Source organism: Halictus rubicundus, chromosome 6 (assembly GCF_050948215.1).
Source record: "Halictus rubicundus isolate RS-2024b chromosome 6, iyHalRubi1_principal, whole genome shotgun sequence".
Classification (NCBI taxonomy): domain Eukaryota; kingdom Metazoa; phylum Arthropoda; class Insecta; order Hymenoptera; family Halictidae; genus Halictus; species Halictus rubicundus.
In genome coordinates this window covers 7686542-7705390 of record NC_135154.1, presented here as the reverse complement: position 1 = coordinate 7705390, position 18849 = coordinate 7686542, and the positions used below count along the sequence as shown (strand labels likewise).

The window sequence follows — 18849 nt, the reverse complement described above, 5'->3', positions numbered from 1 at the left end:
GCTGGCGTATTGTTTTGAACAGAGTAACATTTCCGGGAGAAGAAAGACGTGTCTGTGTTGCTCCAGTGCGATGTAATCAACACTTTGAACGCCCAACTAGAAACCCCAAAAATTCCATAAAATCAAAGTAAGTTATTTAATGAAATAAAAATTGCAAAAAATTGAATGTATGATACCGAGTAATCCTCCAATTTTCTTGCATGTTACAGATCCTAATCAAGTTTAGTACAATGAATATATCAACGTAAAAATTCATCTTAAAACCTGCAGAAATAATTCCGTCAGCCACATATGTCCGTCAGACAATTTTTATTTTATATAGAAACCCGCGGTCTTGTCATTATAGTAAGAATAAGGATAATTCAAATGCTGGAGACACCTATCGGTTAAGTGTCGCAACGCGGACCCGAACCTGCGACACTTAAGCGGACATTACTGTACTAACAAACTCTCAGATTTGAATGAACACAATGGTCAGACTATTGCTTATTTTCACTGTGTCGCTTTGTGTACCCATGTAAAATGTTCAGAAAATATTAATAACAACAACGTTTAAGATGGCCGACTACTGGAACAAGTAACCTATATTGAATTCAATATACCTCTCTCACTCTGAATCCTTCTTTGGAAGAACTTCCGGGAACTATGGGTTAGAGAATATTTAAATTACGGTAAATAATATTGAAGGTTAAATCCTTTTGTAATCCGTTTGCAAATGGTTGAACAGTGTGAAGTGATTGGATGAATTAGAGATTAGATTTCGTCGCAAAAAATGTACAGATTGTAAGTCTATGTATTTCGATTTACAACGCTAATTCACTACCGACTGTGGATTTAAAAAATTTAGTTACAAATGGTGTTTAATTTATTGTTTAATTCTATTTACTGAAATCAGTTCACAGACATACTGAATTCTAAGAGATCAATATAAATAGTTACTCATTTGTGGCTATGATCCATCGTTCTAAGTGATGATCAAAATTAGAAAAATGATTTTTATATCTTGTTAAAAATTCACGTGTAAAGCGTAACGTTTCTCTTTGTCAGTCGTTTTTTTTCTCAACACCTTTGTTATTTTTTCCCCGTAATTTTCACTGTTCTTGAGCATGTTATTAATAACTTTACCGCTCCTATTGATTTTTTTTTTTTTGTAATTTCTAGGCCTCTCAAAACTGTTCGCACTTCGAAGCTTTGGTGTATCATTTCGGATTACTAATCAAATTGTATCCGCAAATTTGATCCATAAGATTATTACTATAGAAAACAAAGTTCTACTTAACACTACATTTTTAAGATTTGTCTATGAAAACGGAGATTTTCAGTATGTGTGACGGAGAGCAACAATTCGAGAAAAGCAACAATTTCTACAATTCCGCTTTACACGGATTCATTTTTTAATTGAAACGGTGTTGGTTTTAATTAAAAGTGGTTTAGATTTTTAAGGAAAATGCTGGTAATTTTCTCGAATAAAGTGGCGATAAAATAGTGTGCTGGAGAAACTGCCATATAAAATCATAAAAAATTATTTTCATTCAATTTTCTCAGTCAACATTGCTGAAAACAATAATCTTGAATCGATATTATTCCACAGTTGGTGATCAAATTATTAGAACCGCTTGCATTGAAACGATACATTTTTAAACGAAAGGTTAATTCATGACATTCATGACAATCATGACAAAAATGACAAAGAAGGAGTAGATGAATTTGTTAACATCATAATATTTTTTACTCTTTATTATAGTTATCAAGCGATTATATAAATTTTTATTCAACACCTGCTTTTTGCAATTGATACAAAAAATTCCACAGATGCAAGAAGACAAATGCAAATAAATATAAAAAGAAAATAGACAAATAAATATATAATAGGTATAATCATGTAATTCGTCAACGACGGATAATTTTTGGGAGGAATTCATTAAGGCTTAATAAGCCATACGAACTTGCTGAACAAATTAATGCGTGCTGGCTTCCTACGTACGATCTTTACCATTTTCAACTCCGTAGGTAACAATTACCGTTAACCTCTGCCGATATTTTGACGCAATCCGAGCGAAGTTAAACGTATTACAATTAAACGTATAAATTGAGAATTACCAATCACAGTGGTGTTTCTAGAAAAGTGATATGCAACATTTATTTTCTTTCGATACGTATCTGAACTTTATTACCGTGCTAGTGGAAACATTGAGTTGCATGAGTCGCTTTGTTTTTTATTAATATTTACACTGATAACGGTCTTCCTGGTCACGTTAAAGTTCATGTACGTATTTATATTGCATAAATTTCTATAAATAGCATAATCGTGAATAATTCATAATATACGTTGCACACGTTTACGCAAAATTGCTTTTTTGAGGATCATACTTGCATTTATGTCGTATATATCGTATAATATAAATAGATCACCTATGTAATTTCGCATTACATATTGTTCATGCAACTCTAATCGTATAAATGTGATTACATAAACGGAATTAACTGACTGGGGTATAGTGCTGTAACTGTGAATTAACAGGAAAGTTTGGAATCCTGCAATTTGATTTAATTACTATTATTTTAAAGTAATGATTCGGTCGCTGGAGTTGTATGTACCAGAGAGAAGTAAATGGCGACAATGTTTTAAGGTAAGTAAGTGTAACTTTCGACGAAGAAGTTTTATCGTGTGAAATTGCGCATCCGAAGCAAATTAAAGAAAGAAGGGTAACCAGCGGTAACCCCTATCCATTAGATCTACACGAATGGAGTACGGTTAAGCACGTACAATAAATTACGTCGTCCCGGTTCTAAAGCTTACTTTACACCAAATCGAATCAAGACGTTCGGTCGAACACTTCTTATGTATAGTGGTCGGCGAGCTCATCTCTGAATACATTTGTAACATTGCTACAGACACCAATAAACACCATTTAATTATTTTACACGTAACTGCACTTAAAAATAGTGTAACATGAAACTCAGAATTTAGGATAATGATTTATCGCCTGAGCATTTCAGTCATTGAAAAAATGAATAGGAGAAACATAAGGCAATGAAATCGTTGGAAGCGTTTAATTGTTATATTATTTTTCATTAAACCTAATCAACTTATTAACTTGAGCTTATTGCACTTGAGCAGTCTTGTGCATTCTTATTTATAAAAGTTTAATGAATGTAAACTAAACTACCAGTTACATATGGAAAATAGTGTTAATTGAACTATTACACATTCTGTGAAAATTTGATAATAATTTTTACTACAGAAAGTGTACAATTTCAAAAATAATGCACCTATACATAATTTTTGTATTGTGCCTACAGAAATGCATTATTATTTGTTAACTAATAGCAGCTTTCACCAATACACATTCGAGAAAAAATTGTACAACAGGAAATTTTATAAATCGTATTTGGGAAATAAGACATTTAAAACAAAATGATTTTAGACGAGTTATGGAATTCAAAGTACGCTAAATTGACGTTGTTGTGAATTTAAGTTGTTAATGTTTGTTGCCTCTACTACTTAGAGCGACTCAGGAAATTGCAAACCTAGAAATAAATTTTTAGATAATTTTTTAAAAAGTGTGCTTCTATATTTCGATTTTCCGAAAACTGTAAAATAAAATTTAATCAATACCTGTTTAATTACAACGTTTCAAGTAAACGAAAGCGTTTCGTATTATAGTGGCGTCATCAACTCACAAGGGTATGGTAGCTTCGATAAAACAAATGTGTCACACAACCTGAAATACCGACAGTGTTAAGAATTACTCGTTTTGTTGAACAAATTCAAAGTTGAACAAATAGTAAATGCAAAAAATGTGCTAATAACACAGACGAGGTATAGGAGGTATTTTTTTGTCTCACCATTATTGTTGTCTTACCATTTCTGTGTCACATCCTACCGTATCGATCGGTACTGGTATTGTGGAACTAATACCACAGATGAGCTATAGGAGTAGGCCAGTCCAGCCATCTGATCGGTGTTTCACGATCTGAAATACCGACATTGTTAACAACTAGATTTTTTACTCCCTCTACTCTGACGAACGACAAATATTGCAACTAGATCCACGAGAACTTCAGACCACACACCTATGATAAATGATAAAGATACGACTCTGAGCCCCGTACACGAGTACGGCCTACCTACTACGCACAAGAGTGCAATTTTATAATAGGAACTTTTGAAAGTTCAGAAGTAAATTTCAATAGGAAAGATGAACAATTCCAATCAAAAACAAATTTAGCGAAATTGTACTACAAGCTCGGGAAGCCCCGGGTTCGCAAATACCCGTACTCACCCGCGGGCCCCACCCGTGAGTGAGCCCCTAGGGGACCACCGATCGGAGGAACAACAATGTTAAGCAAAAAGTATCAATTTTAAGAAAAAGAACTTTTGAAAAGTTCAGAAGCAAATTTCAATTAGAAATCCAGAAAAAATTTACGATGTTTATTCAATGAAAAAGTGTTCCGAAACAAGAAGTGTGTGTTTCGATTAATAATTAAAAGGAGGTGCCAAGAAGGCGTAGGTGGGCCAAGGGTAAACAAGGAAAGCACGAAGGAAAGCAGGAAGGACACTTGGCCCACCCCAAACAAGTTTAAAATAAATTCAGACACACAATTCAATTAAATACACAAGTTTTTATTATTAGTACGTCTTAAATTTTATTTTAAAATGTTATCGCAAAGTTATAAATGAGCAGCTATTAGCTCGATATTATTCTCTATTTGTAAGATAATAGAAGTTCTTACAAATAGAGAATAGTAACGATTGCCCGGGTCTCACCACGAGGAGGTTGCTGCACAAGAGACCCGAAAGGAAGCCAGAAGGAATTCGATACGCTTCCTTCTGACTCCCTTTCTTACAATGACGATTTACAATCTTACAAACTAAATTTCGCAGCGTATGTCGAGTAATTATTGCGGAGCAAAAGGAGTGAGTCGGAGAAGAAGTCTCCGATTCACGGGGGTTCAAGAACGAATCAGGCAGAAGGCTCTGATTCTTTCAAAGAGAGAAACAAAACCGAACCAGAGCAGAAGGCTCTGGATCGAGGGCGACGCGACGCGTACAATGCTTGCAGAACCAACTCCAGCCAGCACCGATACCAGACGTGTCCTCACGAAGAGCGATGGCCGAGAGAAGCGTTCAAACGATACCCTAAGTTTCCCCCACCCACCTGTCGCCAGGCAACGACTAGCGTTGAGGCGACTCGGGTGGACTTACGGCAGGGAGGATTTTACACGAGTGAACAGGTCTCTCGAACATCCCTCTCAATGGATCTACGCCGAGCACCGGTACCAACCGGTCTGGTACATACAAGCAAGGTCCGACACAGCAGAAGGCTGTGTCGGAAGCAAAAATCGAGCCGAGCAAAGTGAAATTATGGCAACAATTACTCGACATATATACAATACTAATGAACAAGCTTAACAACTAACGCACGCACTCAGGTCGAGCAATTATTGTGAGCAAAAAAAAACTGAATCTGACAAGTCTCTGAACAATGCCAGAGAAAATAAAAATGGAGCAGAAGGCTCAGATTAACGAAAAACAAGAATGAAAGAACAGAACCAGAGCAGAAGGCTCTGGTTCGAGGGTGACGCTACCACCTGGTGACAGCAGAAGGCTATCACCCAAATCAACAAGCGAAACTAACAAAATGAATCGAACAGAATAATTGCTCGACAACTAATACTAATTTATAAATAATGTGAAGTCTTCTTACTGTTGGTTGTTTTCGTTCAACGATGATCATGCTGAACTGTTGTGATTTAACTGAAACAGACTAATAACAATTAGACACAAAAAGAAGGAACTCCGAAGTAATGAAAGAAGAAACGATGACCCCGTACACGAGTACGGCCTACCTAACATGCACAAGAGTGCGAATCTAACCAGCTCACGAGAGCCAAGCTAACCCCGTACACGAGTACGGCCTACCTAACACGCACAAGAGTGCGAAACTAACCAGCTCACGAGAGCCAAACCAACCTCGTACACAAGTACGACCTAACCGACAAGAAACTAAGAGTAGATGAAGTCAGAACTTCACTCTACTGAGGTGGCGCTTCGGGGCGCCCCGGGTTCGCCAATACCCGTACTCACCCACAGCAGTGAGTCCCTGAGGGATCTCCGTTCGGAGAAATACCAATTTTAAATCAGATATATAAATTTTAGAATAAGAACTTTTGAAAGTTCAGAAATAAATTTCAATTGGAAAGATGAACAATTCCAATCGAATATAAATCAAACGAAATTGGGACGCAACGACATAAAGGCTGGGGTCGCCCCGGGTTCGACAATACCCGTGCTCACCCACGGCCCCACCCGTGAGTGAGCCCCTTGAGGGACCTCCGTTAGGAGGAGTACCAATTTTAAGCCAAACATAGCAATTTTAAGAAAAGGAACTTTTAAAAAGTTCAGCAGCAAATTTCAATTGGAAATCCAGAAAAAATTTACGATGTTTATTGAATGAAAAGGTATTTCGAAACAAGAAGTGTGTGTTTCGATTAATAATTAAAAGGAGGTGCCAAGAAGGCGTAGGTGGGCCAAGGGTAAACAAGGAAAGCACGAAGGAAAGCAGGAAGGACACTTGGCCCACCCCAAACAAGTTTAAAATAAATTCAGACACACAATTCAATTAAATACACAAGTTTTTATTATTAGTACGTCTTAAATTTTATTTTAAAATGTTATCGCAAAGTTATAAATGAGCAGCTATTAGCTCGATATTATTCTCTATTTGTAAGATAATAGAAGTTCTTACAAATAGAGAATAGTAACGATTGCCCGGGTCTCACCACGAGGAGGTTGCTGCACAAGAGACCCGAAAGGAAGCCAGAAGGAATTCGATACGCTTCCTTCTGACTCCCTTTCTTACAATGACGATTTACAATCTTACAAACTAAATTTCGCAGCGTATGTCGAGTAATTATTGCGGAGCAAAAGGAGTGAGTCGGAGAAGAAGTCTCCGATTCACGGGGGTTCAAGAACGAATCAGGCAGAAGGCTCTGATTCTTTCAAAGAGAGAAACAAAACCGAACCAGAGCAGAAGGCTCTGGATCGAGGGCGACGCGACGCGTACAATGCTTGCAGAACCAACTCCAGCCAGCACCGATACCAGACGTGTCCTCACGAAGAGCGATGGCCGAGAGAAGCGTTCAAACGATACCCTAAGTTTCCCCCACCCACCTGTCGCCAGGCAACGACTAGCGTTGAGGCGACTCGGGTGGACTTACGGCAGGGAGGATTTTACACGAGTGAACAGGTCTCTCGAACATCCCTCTCAATGGATCTACGCCGAGCACCGGTACCAACCGGTCTGGTACATACAAGCAAGGTCCGACACAGCAGAAGGCTGTGTCGGAAGCAAAAATCGAGCCGAGCAAAGTGAAATTATGGCAACAATTACTCGACATATATACAATACTAATGAACAAGCTTAACAACTAACGCACGCACTCAGGTCGAGCAATTATTGTGAGCAAAAAAAAAACTGAATCTGACAAGTCTCTGAACAATGCCAGAGAAAATAAAAATGGAGCAGAAGGCTCAGATTAACGAAAAACAAGAATGAAAGAACAGAACCAGAGCAGAAGGCTCTGGTTCGAGGGTGACGCTACCACCTGGTGACAGCAGAAGGCTATCACCCAAATCAACAAGCGAAACTAACAAAATGAATCGAACAGAATAATTGCTCGACAACTAATACTAATTTATAAATAATGTGAAGTCTTCTTACTGTTGGTTGTTTTCGTTCAACGATGATCATGCTGAACTGTTGTGATTTAACTGAAACAGACTAATAACAATTAGACACAAAAAGAAGGAACTCCGAAGTAATGAAAGAAGAAACGATGACCCCGTACACGAGTACGGCCTACCTAACATGCACAAGAGTGCGAATCTAACCGGCTCACGAGAGCCAACCTACAACCAGCTCACGAGAGCCAACCTACAACCAGCTCACGAGAGCCAAGCTAACCCCGTACACGAGTACGGCCTACCTAACACGCACAAGAGTGCGAATCTAACCAGCTCACGAGAGCCAAGCTAACCCCGTACACGAGTACGGCCTACCTAATATGCACAAGAGTGCGAATCTAACCAGCTCACGAGAGCCAAGCTAACCCCGTACACGAGTACGGCCTACCTAACACGCACAAGAGTGCGAAACTAACCAGCTCACGAGAGCCAACCTACAACCAGCTCACGAGAGCCAAGCTAACCCCGTACACGAGTATGGCCTACCTAACACGCACAAGAGTGCGAAACTAACCAGCTCACGAGAGCCAAACCAACCTCGTACACAAGTACGACCTAACCGACAAGAAACTAAGAGTAGATGAAGTCAGAACTTCACTCTACTGAGGTGGCGCTTCGGGGCGCCCCGGGTTCGCCAATACCCGTACTCACCCACAGCAGTGAGTCCCTGAGGGATCTCCGTTCGGAGGAATACCAATTTTAAATCAGATATATAAATTTTAGAATAAGAACTTTTGAAAGTTCAGAAATAAATTTCAATTGGAAAGATGAACAATTCCAATCGAATATAAATCAAACGAAATTGGGACGCAACGACATAAAGGCTGGGGTCGCCCCGGGTTCGACAATACCCGTGCTCACCCACGGCCCCACCCGTGAGTGAGCCCCTTGAGGGACCTCCGTTAAGAGGAGTACCAATTTTAAGCCAAACATAGCAATTTTAAGAAAAGGAACTTTTGAAAAGTTCAGAAGCAAATTTCAATTAGAAATCCAGAAAAAATTTACGATGTTTATTGAATGAAAAGGTATTTCGAAACAAGAAGTGTGTGTTTCGATTAATAATTAAAAGGAGCTGCCAAGAAGGCGTAGGTGGGCCAAGGGTAAACAAGGAAAGCACGAAGGAAAGCAGGAAGGACACTTGGCCCACCCCAAACAAGTTTAAAATAAATTCAGACACACAATTCAATTAAATACACAAGTTTTTATTATTAGTACGTCTTAAATTTTATTTTAAGATGTTATCGCAAAGTTATAAATGAGCAGCTATTAGCTCGATATTATTCTCTATTTGTAAGATAATAGAAGTTCTTACAAATAGAGAATAGTAACGATTGCCCGGGTCTCACCACGAGGAGGTTGCTGCACAAGAGACCCGAAAGGAAGCCAGAAGGAATTCGATACGCTTCCTTCTGACTCCCTTTCTTACAATGACGATTTACAATCTTACAAACTAAATTTCGCAGCGTATGTCGAGTAATTATTGCGGAGCAAAAGGAGTGAGTCGGAGAAGAAGTCTCCGATTCACGGGGGTTCAAGAACGAATCAGGCAGAAGGCTCTGATTCTTTCAAAGAGAGAAACAAAACCGAACCAGAGCAGAAGGCTCTGGATCGAGGGCGACGCGACGCGTACAATGCATGCAGAACCAACTCCAGCCAGCACCGGTACCCGACGTGTCCTCACGAAGAGCGATGGCCGAGAGAAGCGTTCAAACGATACCCTAAGTTTCCCCCACCCACCTGTCGCCAGACAACGACTAGCGTTGAGGCGACTCGGGTGGACTTACGGCAGGGAGGATTTTACACGAGTGAACAGGTCTCTCGAACATCCCTCTCAATGGATCTACGCCGAGCACCGGTACCAACCGGTCTGGTACATACAAGCAAGGTCCGACACAGCAGAAGGCTGTGTCGGAAGCAAAAATCGAGCCGAGCAAAGTGAAATTATGGCAACAATTACTCGACATATATACAATACTAATGAACAAGCTTAACAACTAACGCACGCACTCAGGTCGAGCAATTATTGTGAGCAAAAAAAAAAACTGAATCTGACAAGTCTCTGAACAATGCCAGAGAAAATAAAAATGGAGCAGAAGGCTCAGATTAACGAAAAACAAGAATGAAAGAACAGAACCAGAGCAGAAGGCTCTGGTTCGAGGGTGACGCTACCACCTGGTGACAGCAGAAGGCTATCACCCAAATCAACAAGCGAAACTAACAAAATGAATCGAACACAATAATTGCTCGACAACTAATACTAATTTATAAATAATGTGAAGTCTTCTTACTGTTGGTTGTTTTCGTTCAACGATGATCATGCTGAACTGTTCTGATTTAACTGAAACAGACTAATAACAATTAGACACAAAAAGAAGGAACTCCGAAGTAATGAAAGAAGAAACGATGACCCCGTACACGAGTACGGCCTACCTAACATGCACAAGAGTGCGAATCTAACCGGCTCACGAGAGCCAACCTACAACCAGCTCACGAGAGCCAAGCTAACCCCGTACACGAGTACGGCCTACCTAACACGCACAAGAGTGCGAATCTAACCAGCTCACGAGAGCCAAGCTAACCCCGTACACGAGTACGGCCTACCTAATATGCACAAGAGTGCGAATCTAACCAGCTCACGAGAGCCAAGCTAACCCCGTACACGAGTACGGCCTACCTAACACGCACAAGAGTGCGAAACTAACCAGCTCACGAGAGCCAACCTACAACCAGCTCACGAGAGCCAAGCTAACCCCGTACACGAGTACGGCCTACCTAACACGCATAAGAGTGCGAAACTAACCAGCTCACGAGAGCCAACCTACAACCAGCTCACGAGAGCCAAGCTAACCCCGTACACGAGTACGGCCTACCTAACACGCACAAGAGTGCGAAACTAACCAGCTCACGAGAGCCAACCTAAGACCAGCTCACGAGAGCCAAACCAACCTCGTACACAAGTACGACCTAACCGACAAGAAACTAAGAGTAGATGAAGTCAGAACTTCACTCTACTGAGGTGGCGCTTCGGGGCGCCCCGGGTTCGCCAATACCCGTACTCACCCACAGCAGTGAGTCCCTGAGGGATCTCCGTTCGGAGAAATACCAATTTTAAATCAGATATATAAATTTTAGAATAAGAACTTTTGAAAGTTCAGAAATAAATTTCAATTGGAAAGATGAACAATTCCAATCGAATATAAATCAAACGAAATTGGGACGCAACGACCTACAAGCTAGGGTCGCCCCGGGTTTGCTAATACCCGTACTCACCCACGGCCCGGCCCGTGAGTGAGCCCCTTGAGGAACCTCCGTTCGGAGGAATACCAATTTTAAATCAGATACATAAATTTCACAAGAGGGACTTTTGTAAGTTTAGAAGTAAATATTCGATCGGAAAGAGGAACAATCCCAATCAAAAATAACTCTTGCGAAATTATGACGCAACGACCTACAAGCTAGGGTCGCCTCGAGCTCGCTAATACCCGTACTCACCCACGGCCCGACCCGTGAGTGAGCCCCTTGAGGGACCTCCATTCGGAGGATTACCAATTATAAGCCAAACATTTCAATTTTAAGAAAAGGAACTTTTAAAAGTTCTGAAGTAATTTTTAATTGGAAAGTTGAACAATTTTAAACAAAAATAAATATAGCGAAATTAGGACGCAACAAACAACAAGTTAGGGTCGCCCCGGGTTCGCTAATACTCGTACTCACCCACGGCCCGGCCCGTGAGTGAGCCCCTTAAGGAACCTCCGTTCGGAGGAATACCAATTTTAAATCAGATACATAAATTTCACAAGAGGGACTTTTGTAAGTTTAGAAGTAAATATTCGAACGGAAAGATGAACAATCCCAATCAAAAATAACTCTTGCGAAATTATGACGCAACGACCTACAAGCTAGGGTCGCCTCGGGCTCGCTAATACCCGTACTCACCCACGGCCCGACCCGTGAGTGAGCCCCTTGAGGGACCTCCATTCGGAGGATTACCAATTATAAGCCAAACATTTCAATTTTAAGAAAAGGAACTTTTAAAAGTTCTGAAGTAATTTTTAATTGGAAAGTTGAACAATTTTAATCAAAAATAAATATAGCGAAATTAGGACGCAACAAACAACAAGTTAGGGTCGCCCCGGGTTCGCTAATACCCGTACTCACCCACGGCCCGGCCCGTGAGTGAGCCCCTTGAGGGACCTCCGATCGGAGGAATACCAATTTTATGTTAAAAATATAATATAATATAATATAATTTCAAAATACCAATTTTATGTCAAAAATATAATACAATGTAATTTCAAGAAAAGAAACTTGTGAAAAATTCCGAAGCAAATTCGAATTAAAAATACACAAATAATAATTGACGGCGTTCGTTGAATCATCACGTATTCCAAAACAGAAAATGTATATTTGTATTGTCACTTACCAACTGCTGAAAGTTGACCAAGGTGAGCGGAGACGGCTTCCAGGAACCGCTGGCCAACCGCGAGCCAGCTTAAGGTGGACCAGGGTTGACCAGTGATGTCCACTGCAGCTCTGGAGGATCGCTGGTCCACTCGAAGGTAGGCGAGGGTAGGCCAGGGTGGTCAGGGTGGGCCAGGGCAGCTCTGGAGAACCTCTGGTCAACTCCAAGGTCGTTCGGCCTGCTAGTCCCGGAGCACCTCCGCTCACTCCTGAGCACGCACCACGACTGACGGATGGAGCGCGGCCGCCGAGATCAGGTGCGCGGTGCGCGGTGCGCAACTCCCCCACCCCAAACTAACTTCGCTAGATCTCGATCGCCGCGATAGTAATTATTGATAAATTTGTTATTTCTGGTTGCTTAATGTTTATAACAATTTCTTTTGGTAATGGTATCAACAAGCAGTCCATTGACCATCTTGCCATCTAATTTTTTAGTAAAAATACCTAATAGAACTCGAGATACAGAGTAACTTTTGGACCATGAATATTCGCACGCATTAATTTATCGAACACATTTCACTGATAAATTTATTATTTCTGGTTGCTTAATGTTTATAACAATTTCTTTTGGTAATGGTATCAACAAGCAATCCCTTGATTATCTTGCCATCTAATTTTTTAGTAAAAATACCTAATAGAACTCTAGATACAGAGTAACTTTTGAACCATGAATATTCGCACGCATTAATTTTTCGAACACATTTCACTGATAAATTTATTATTTCTGGTTGCTTAATGTTTATAACAATTTCCTTTGGTAATGGTATCAACAAACAATCCCTTGATCATCTTGCCATCTAATTTTTTAGTAAAAATACCTAATAGAACTCGAAATACAGAGTAACTTTTGAACCATGAATATTCCCACGTATTAATTCATCGAACACAATTCGCTGATAAATTTATTATTTCTGGCTGTTTAATGTTTATAACAATTCCTTTCGCCTATGATGTCGATAAGTACTCCCTTGGTCATCTTGCCATTTAATTATTTAGTAAAAATAAATTATAAAACTCGAAATACAGAGTAACTTTTAATTCACGAATATTCGCACGCAGCAATTTATCGTATATACTTCACTGTAAAATTTATTATTTCTGGATGTTTAATGTTTATAACAATTCCTTTCGCCAATGATGTCGACAAGCACTCGACCATCTTGCCAACTAATTATTTAGTAAAAATAAATGATAGAACTCGAAATACAGAGTAACTTTTAATTCACGAATATTCGCACGCAGCAATTTATCGTATATACTTCACTGTAAAATTTATTATTTCTGGCTGTTTAATGTTTATAACAATTCCTTTCGCCAATGATGTCGACAAGCACTCGACCATCTTGCCAACTAATTATTTAGTAAAAATAAATGATAGAACTCAGGATACAGAATAATTTTTAAGCCATGAATATTCGCACGCAGTAATTTATCGTATACAATTCACTGTAAAATTTATTATTTCTGGCTGTTTAATGTTTATAACAATTCCTTTCGCCAATGATGTCGACAAGCACTCGACCATCTTGCCAACTAATTATTTAGTAAAAATAAATAATAGAACTCAGGATACAGAATAATTTTTAAGCCATGAATATTCGCACGCAGTAATTTATCGTATACAATTCACTGTAAAATTTATTATTTCTGGCTGTTTAATGTTTATAACAATTCCTTTCGCCAATGATGTCGACAAGCACTCGACCATCTTGCCAACTAATTATTTAGTAAAAATAAATAATAGAACTCAGGATACAGAATAATTTTTAAGCCATGAATATTCGCACGCAGTAATTTATCGTATACAATTCACTGTAAAATTTATTATTTCTGGCTGTTTAATGTTTATAACCATTCCTTTCGCCAATGATGTCGACAAGCACTACCTTGACCATCATGCCGTCTAATTATTTAGTAAAAATAAATTATAGAAACCGAGATACAGAATATTTTTTAAGCCATGAATATTCGCACGCATTAATTTATCGTACAGGTAACTCCTGTAACGCAAAAACCATTTCGGGCGACCACAGTTCTTATGTGTATTACCAAACAAAAAGTTTATGGCATCCATATAAGAACTGCTTCGGTGCGACCGAGTCCCGGCGTTGACAATAGCTCAGCCGGTCGAGCTCGAGGTCGGCCCCGGGTGAACGAACGCAGACGTAAACCTTCTGTTTACGTCTGTTGTCATACTCGTCGGGTGGGCCATCGTTTCCCACATTCCAAAATATCAAAATCGCTGCCCATCGTCCTTGGCTCGCTCGATTTACCGCCTTATCATCTCGCCGTTTGTAAAACCTCCCCTCCTGTTATAATGTATTATTTTAATACCATACAGTCCACGCTTACTGTCTGTCCTTCCCTATCGCAACTTCCATACCTTCTTTCGTCGCTATAGTTCCAAACAAATGTTTATAACAATTCCTTTCGCCAATGATGTCGACAAGCACTCCTTTGACCATCTTGTCACTGAATTTTTTAGTAAAGATAGATGATAGAACTCAAGGTACAGAATAACTTTTGAACCATAAATAAATGTACACTAATAAATTTATTATCTCTGCTTGTTTAACGATTATAAGAATTCCTCTTACCAATGATGCTGTCGAATACCCTCTTGGCTATCTTACCACCTAATCTTTTTAGTAAAAATGGCTAATAGTACTCGAGATACAGAGTAACTTTTAAAGCACGTCTTGAGCATGGCTTGAGAATCTCTGAGCGACAGCCATCTTGTGACGTCATACTTGCTTCAGAATTCGAATTTTCTGCCGAATATTACAAATTACTACACGATGAGGTAGAAATTCGCAATTTAAGCTCTATACAGACGTAGATTGGACTTTTAGGAAACACAATTGACCACTTCTAAACTGCTCATTGCAATATTGAAGCGGCAGTTTGTCTAGATTTTGACCCTTGCATACGTATATGGATTTCAAACCATGCCGGCCCCCTTAAAGCATGTCAAAGTAACTTTTATGCATGATTATTCGAAGTATACAAGATACTCGATTCTCATTAAGATTTCTAATTAAGATTACTCGGTATTTCATATCGTGCGACACGAAACAGTATAATGTGACTGGCGTACTCCTACATCTCGTCTGTGATATTGGTTCCACAATATTAGTTCCAACGGATACGGTAGGATGTGACACAAATATGGTAAGGGAGGTCTAGAGCCCCGCGGACGTGAGACAAAAAAATACATTGGGTAATTGGTCTACTCCTGTACCTCGTCTAGGACCTGGGATTGTACCTTCAAGGTATGATTGCAAGAGCCCTACATGTTCGACGCGACAATGTTGCGCGAACTCGGTGCAGCTTCGTGAAAGGTACGCAAGATGGGCTAGCAATAGCGGCGCGAAGGCTGCCAACAGCAGTCTGGAATTGAATGGATGTAGAATCGGGGAACGGTTCGGCAACACGGCAGCAAGCCGGCCGGCATTTCGTGTACCGCCGTCGGGTCGCGCGGACGTTGAATCGACGCTCCGTTCCGTGTGTGTGTGTGTGTTCGCGTCGCTGTTACACAGTGGCAGTATAGAGAACATACTCCGAAACGAGAGAGAATGGTCTTTGTGTGCTGAAAGTCCGCCTTTCGCCGCAACCGTCGGTGTGCAAAGTCTGCCTTAAAAAAAAAAAAAAAAAACGAATCCGTTAGTGAAGCAAACGAGTTTTGTGGTCGATCGGCTAAGTGTGCCGCCGTGGATCGTCGCGAGAATGCGCGTCGCGCTAAGGCCCCCCGAATGCAGGTATATCCCCGGATTTTCAGTGTAGAACGGTGTTGTTGCAGTGCAGTGTCCCGGCGTGGTAATCCCGGGCCCACGATCGGTTTAGAATGGCGCCGCGATACTCGTCGGAGAAACACGGGAAATGGGAATCTCTCGGTGGTCCGGATCGCTGACGATCGCGATCTGATCTCCCGTTCTTGATCTGGTGAGGATCGCGGATAGCACCGGAATCGGGCGCACGTCAAATCGCACACGCAAGGGAAATCGGCCCTGTGTCCTTCGTCGTTCAGTGTTATGTGTGAATGTGTTGGTTCCCCCGTGGAAGAATCATGCCGTTCGTGCTGCGGAAAGTGGAGCCGCGCTACCTGTGTCGCGGACACGTGCCAACAGGATCGGCCCCGCAGGGTTGGCCGGTCGGCGCTGAATTGGAGGCGGTGGCAAACGGCGCGCTCACCGTCTCCTTGAAACAGTTGGCATCCCTGCTCACCACCGCCGAGAACATCTTCGCTGACCTGACCGCCGAGCTGACCGCGGTCGCCGATCGCAGCAGCCGGCTCCGACAGAGGATCGACAAGGTCGAGGAACGTCTTGCCGCGGTCGATCCCAAGAAAATTCCAGTCCGTGAGTACCGACCGTTTCTATACGCCAGCGTCGAGCCGTGGTCATCGCGGAGCAATCTTGCCAACCGGGGATGAGAATCAAAATTTGAATTTGAATTCGAACTTCGCGCAACTTCGAGCAGAGACTCGCGTAAACGGACCAACGTTAGCAATCCTACCAGGCAGGGTTGCAAATTGAAATTTGAATTTGACCTTCGGGAAATTTAGCTCATTTACACCTACGTTACTTAATATTAGGGGTACCCATGCGTAATGAATTATTTGCAAAGAATTTGTTTTGCATTAGTTCTGTACCGATCGTTGAAGGGGAAACACGTATTCTTTTAGACCTTCCGGTAAAGCAGCCCAATAATTTTCTTTTACAACCCTGTAATAAAATGGTGGCGTCCGTACCTTCCGAGGATCATATTCGTCGTTGCATACTTGTTCATTTTCATGCGGGATTTAATGTAACAACAAAGAAAATTTGCGATGTTTATGGAGATGTATTGAAGGTCAACAAGTGTCAACGTTGGTTCAGAAGGTTTGCTGCTGGCGATTGTGATCTATCTGAAAGACCTCGAAGTGGACGACCAGTTGAATTTGATAATGACACCCTAAAATCTCTGGTGGAAGCTGATCCAAAATTAAGTATACAAGAATTATCGAGAAGCCTTGGGTCCACATGGTCAACTATACAAAGGCACCTACACGAAATGGGAAAGGCATATAGGCAAGGAATATGGGTCCCCGATCAATTAAGAAAGCGTTCCAAGCAATGGCTTTCTGCAAATCAAACCGCAATATCAACCCCTAAACCTAGCTTATCACTTGGAAAGGTGTTACTATGCATTTGGTGAGACTATCGTGGCATAATTCATTTTGAGTTGTTGAAACCTGGAGAAACAGTTACTGCTGAGTTGTATTGTCAGCAATTACAACAGCTGTATTCAGAACTATTGAAAAAGAGGGCATCTTTAGTCCACGGAAAAGGAGTAAAACTACAAATTGACAATGCCCGGCCCCATACAGTGGAACTCACTCAGGAAAAAATCAAAGAATTGCAAAGGGAAGTTTTACCGCACCCTCCGTACTCACCGGATATTGCTCCCTCTGACTGTCATCTTTTCAGATCTCTGGAGCATTATTTAAGAAGTAAAACATTCACTTCTGTAGAAGATGTGAAGAGGTACCTTATTTTGCTTGACGGACCCTGGATTTCTATAAGAGAAAAGAAAACTGTCCTTGATAATGATGGAGATTATATAATAAATTAGGAAATAAAAACTTGAATTTACTACAAAGTTTGTTTTAGATTTAGGCCAGAAGTCAATTTCGCGAAACTCGTTCCAGGTAGAAATATAACTTGCTACCTGACAGTGTTGAACAGACAGGATATACAGAGCGTGATTCTTTTCGTGTTTACGCTTTTGAGCACCGTACAAATAGCCGATTTATCAATTCCACTAGCGCAACTAACTCTTTCTACAATTAGTGTTTCTTGCAATAGCAAAACCTCTAATTAGCTGATTCTTCTCTTCAAAAAATATTGGAAAGTAATACACGTAAGTGCATTTGAAATATAATTGTATTTATCTTAACATAGTTAAAGCACTTATCGAAAGATAATTAATCTTGAAATCATTAAATAATAGTGCTCCGATATTTATTTTGAAGTTGCTATGCAAGACGAACTTTGAAGTATATACTAATAAAAATCTAGCTGGTTACTAGAGTTTATTTTTCTTCAAAAAGTTGCAAAGCTCGATTAAAGGTTTTTTTTTAACTTTTCTGGAAATTCAATAGTTGCAGAAAATTTTTTTAGACAATGGTGAAAAATTATGGGACAGCATCTTCCGATGAAGTTACATTTGAATTAAATTTTGAAGGTTTTGTAGAAATATTGAAACGAACATTTTCTACGAGCTTGCTCCAGACTCTGTAAATCACTGGGCAGAACGTTACGGACTAATTAAAAATAAAAATATCGTATCGCGCGGCGAGACAAGCGGTCCTTTGTAAGCAACCTCTGAGAACCACAGACCCCTCGGAAAGTCAGTGTAGCAGGTAAAAGTAACACTTTAGCAGGTAAAGGAATTCTTTTCTCGCTTGTCTGAAGACGAAGACGTGAAGAACAATCGTCGAGGTTGTGTCGGGTTAAGAATAAACACTTCCTAGACTGGACAAGAAATTGAATCAACAACAATTTCTGTAAACGCGTGTATATACGCAACATACGCTATAACTGAATCAAATGAAAATTCGTATGAAAAATAGAAACCAATAAGAAGACATATACTAG

At 40.5% G+C, this 18849-nt stretch overlaps 1 protein-coding gene across 2 annotated transcripts in view; it reads left to right on the top strand.

Annotated features, from left to right (window-relative positions):
* Positions 1–15663: 15663 nt before the first annotated feature.
* Gukh (NHS actin remodeling regulator GUK-holder) overlaps positions 15664–18849 on the top strand; it is a 95375-nt gene continuing 92189 nt past the window's right edge. For both annotated transcript variants that reach the window (XM_076789730.1, XM_076789729.1), the window contains exon 1: positions 15664–16569. In XM_076789730.1, coding sequence (XP_076645845.1) covers positions 16251–16569 — 319 coding nt within the window. In that variant the 5' untranslated portion in view covers positions 15664–16250. The remainder of the gene's footprint in view (positions 16570–18849) is intronic.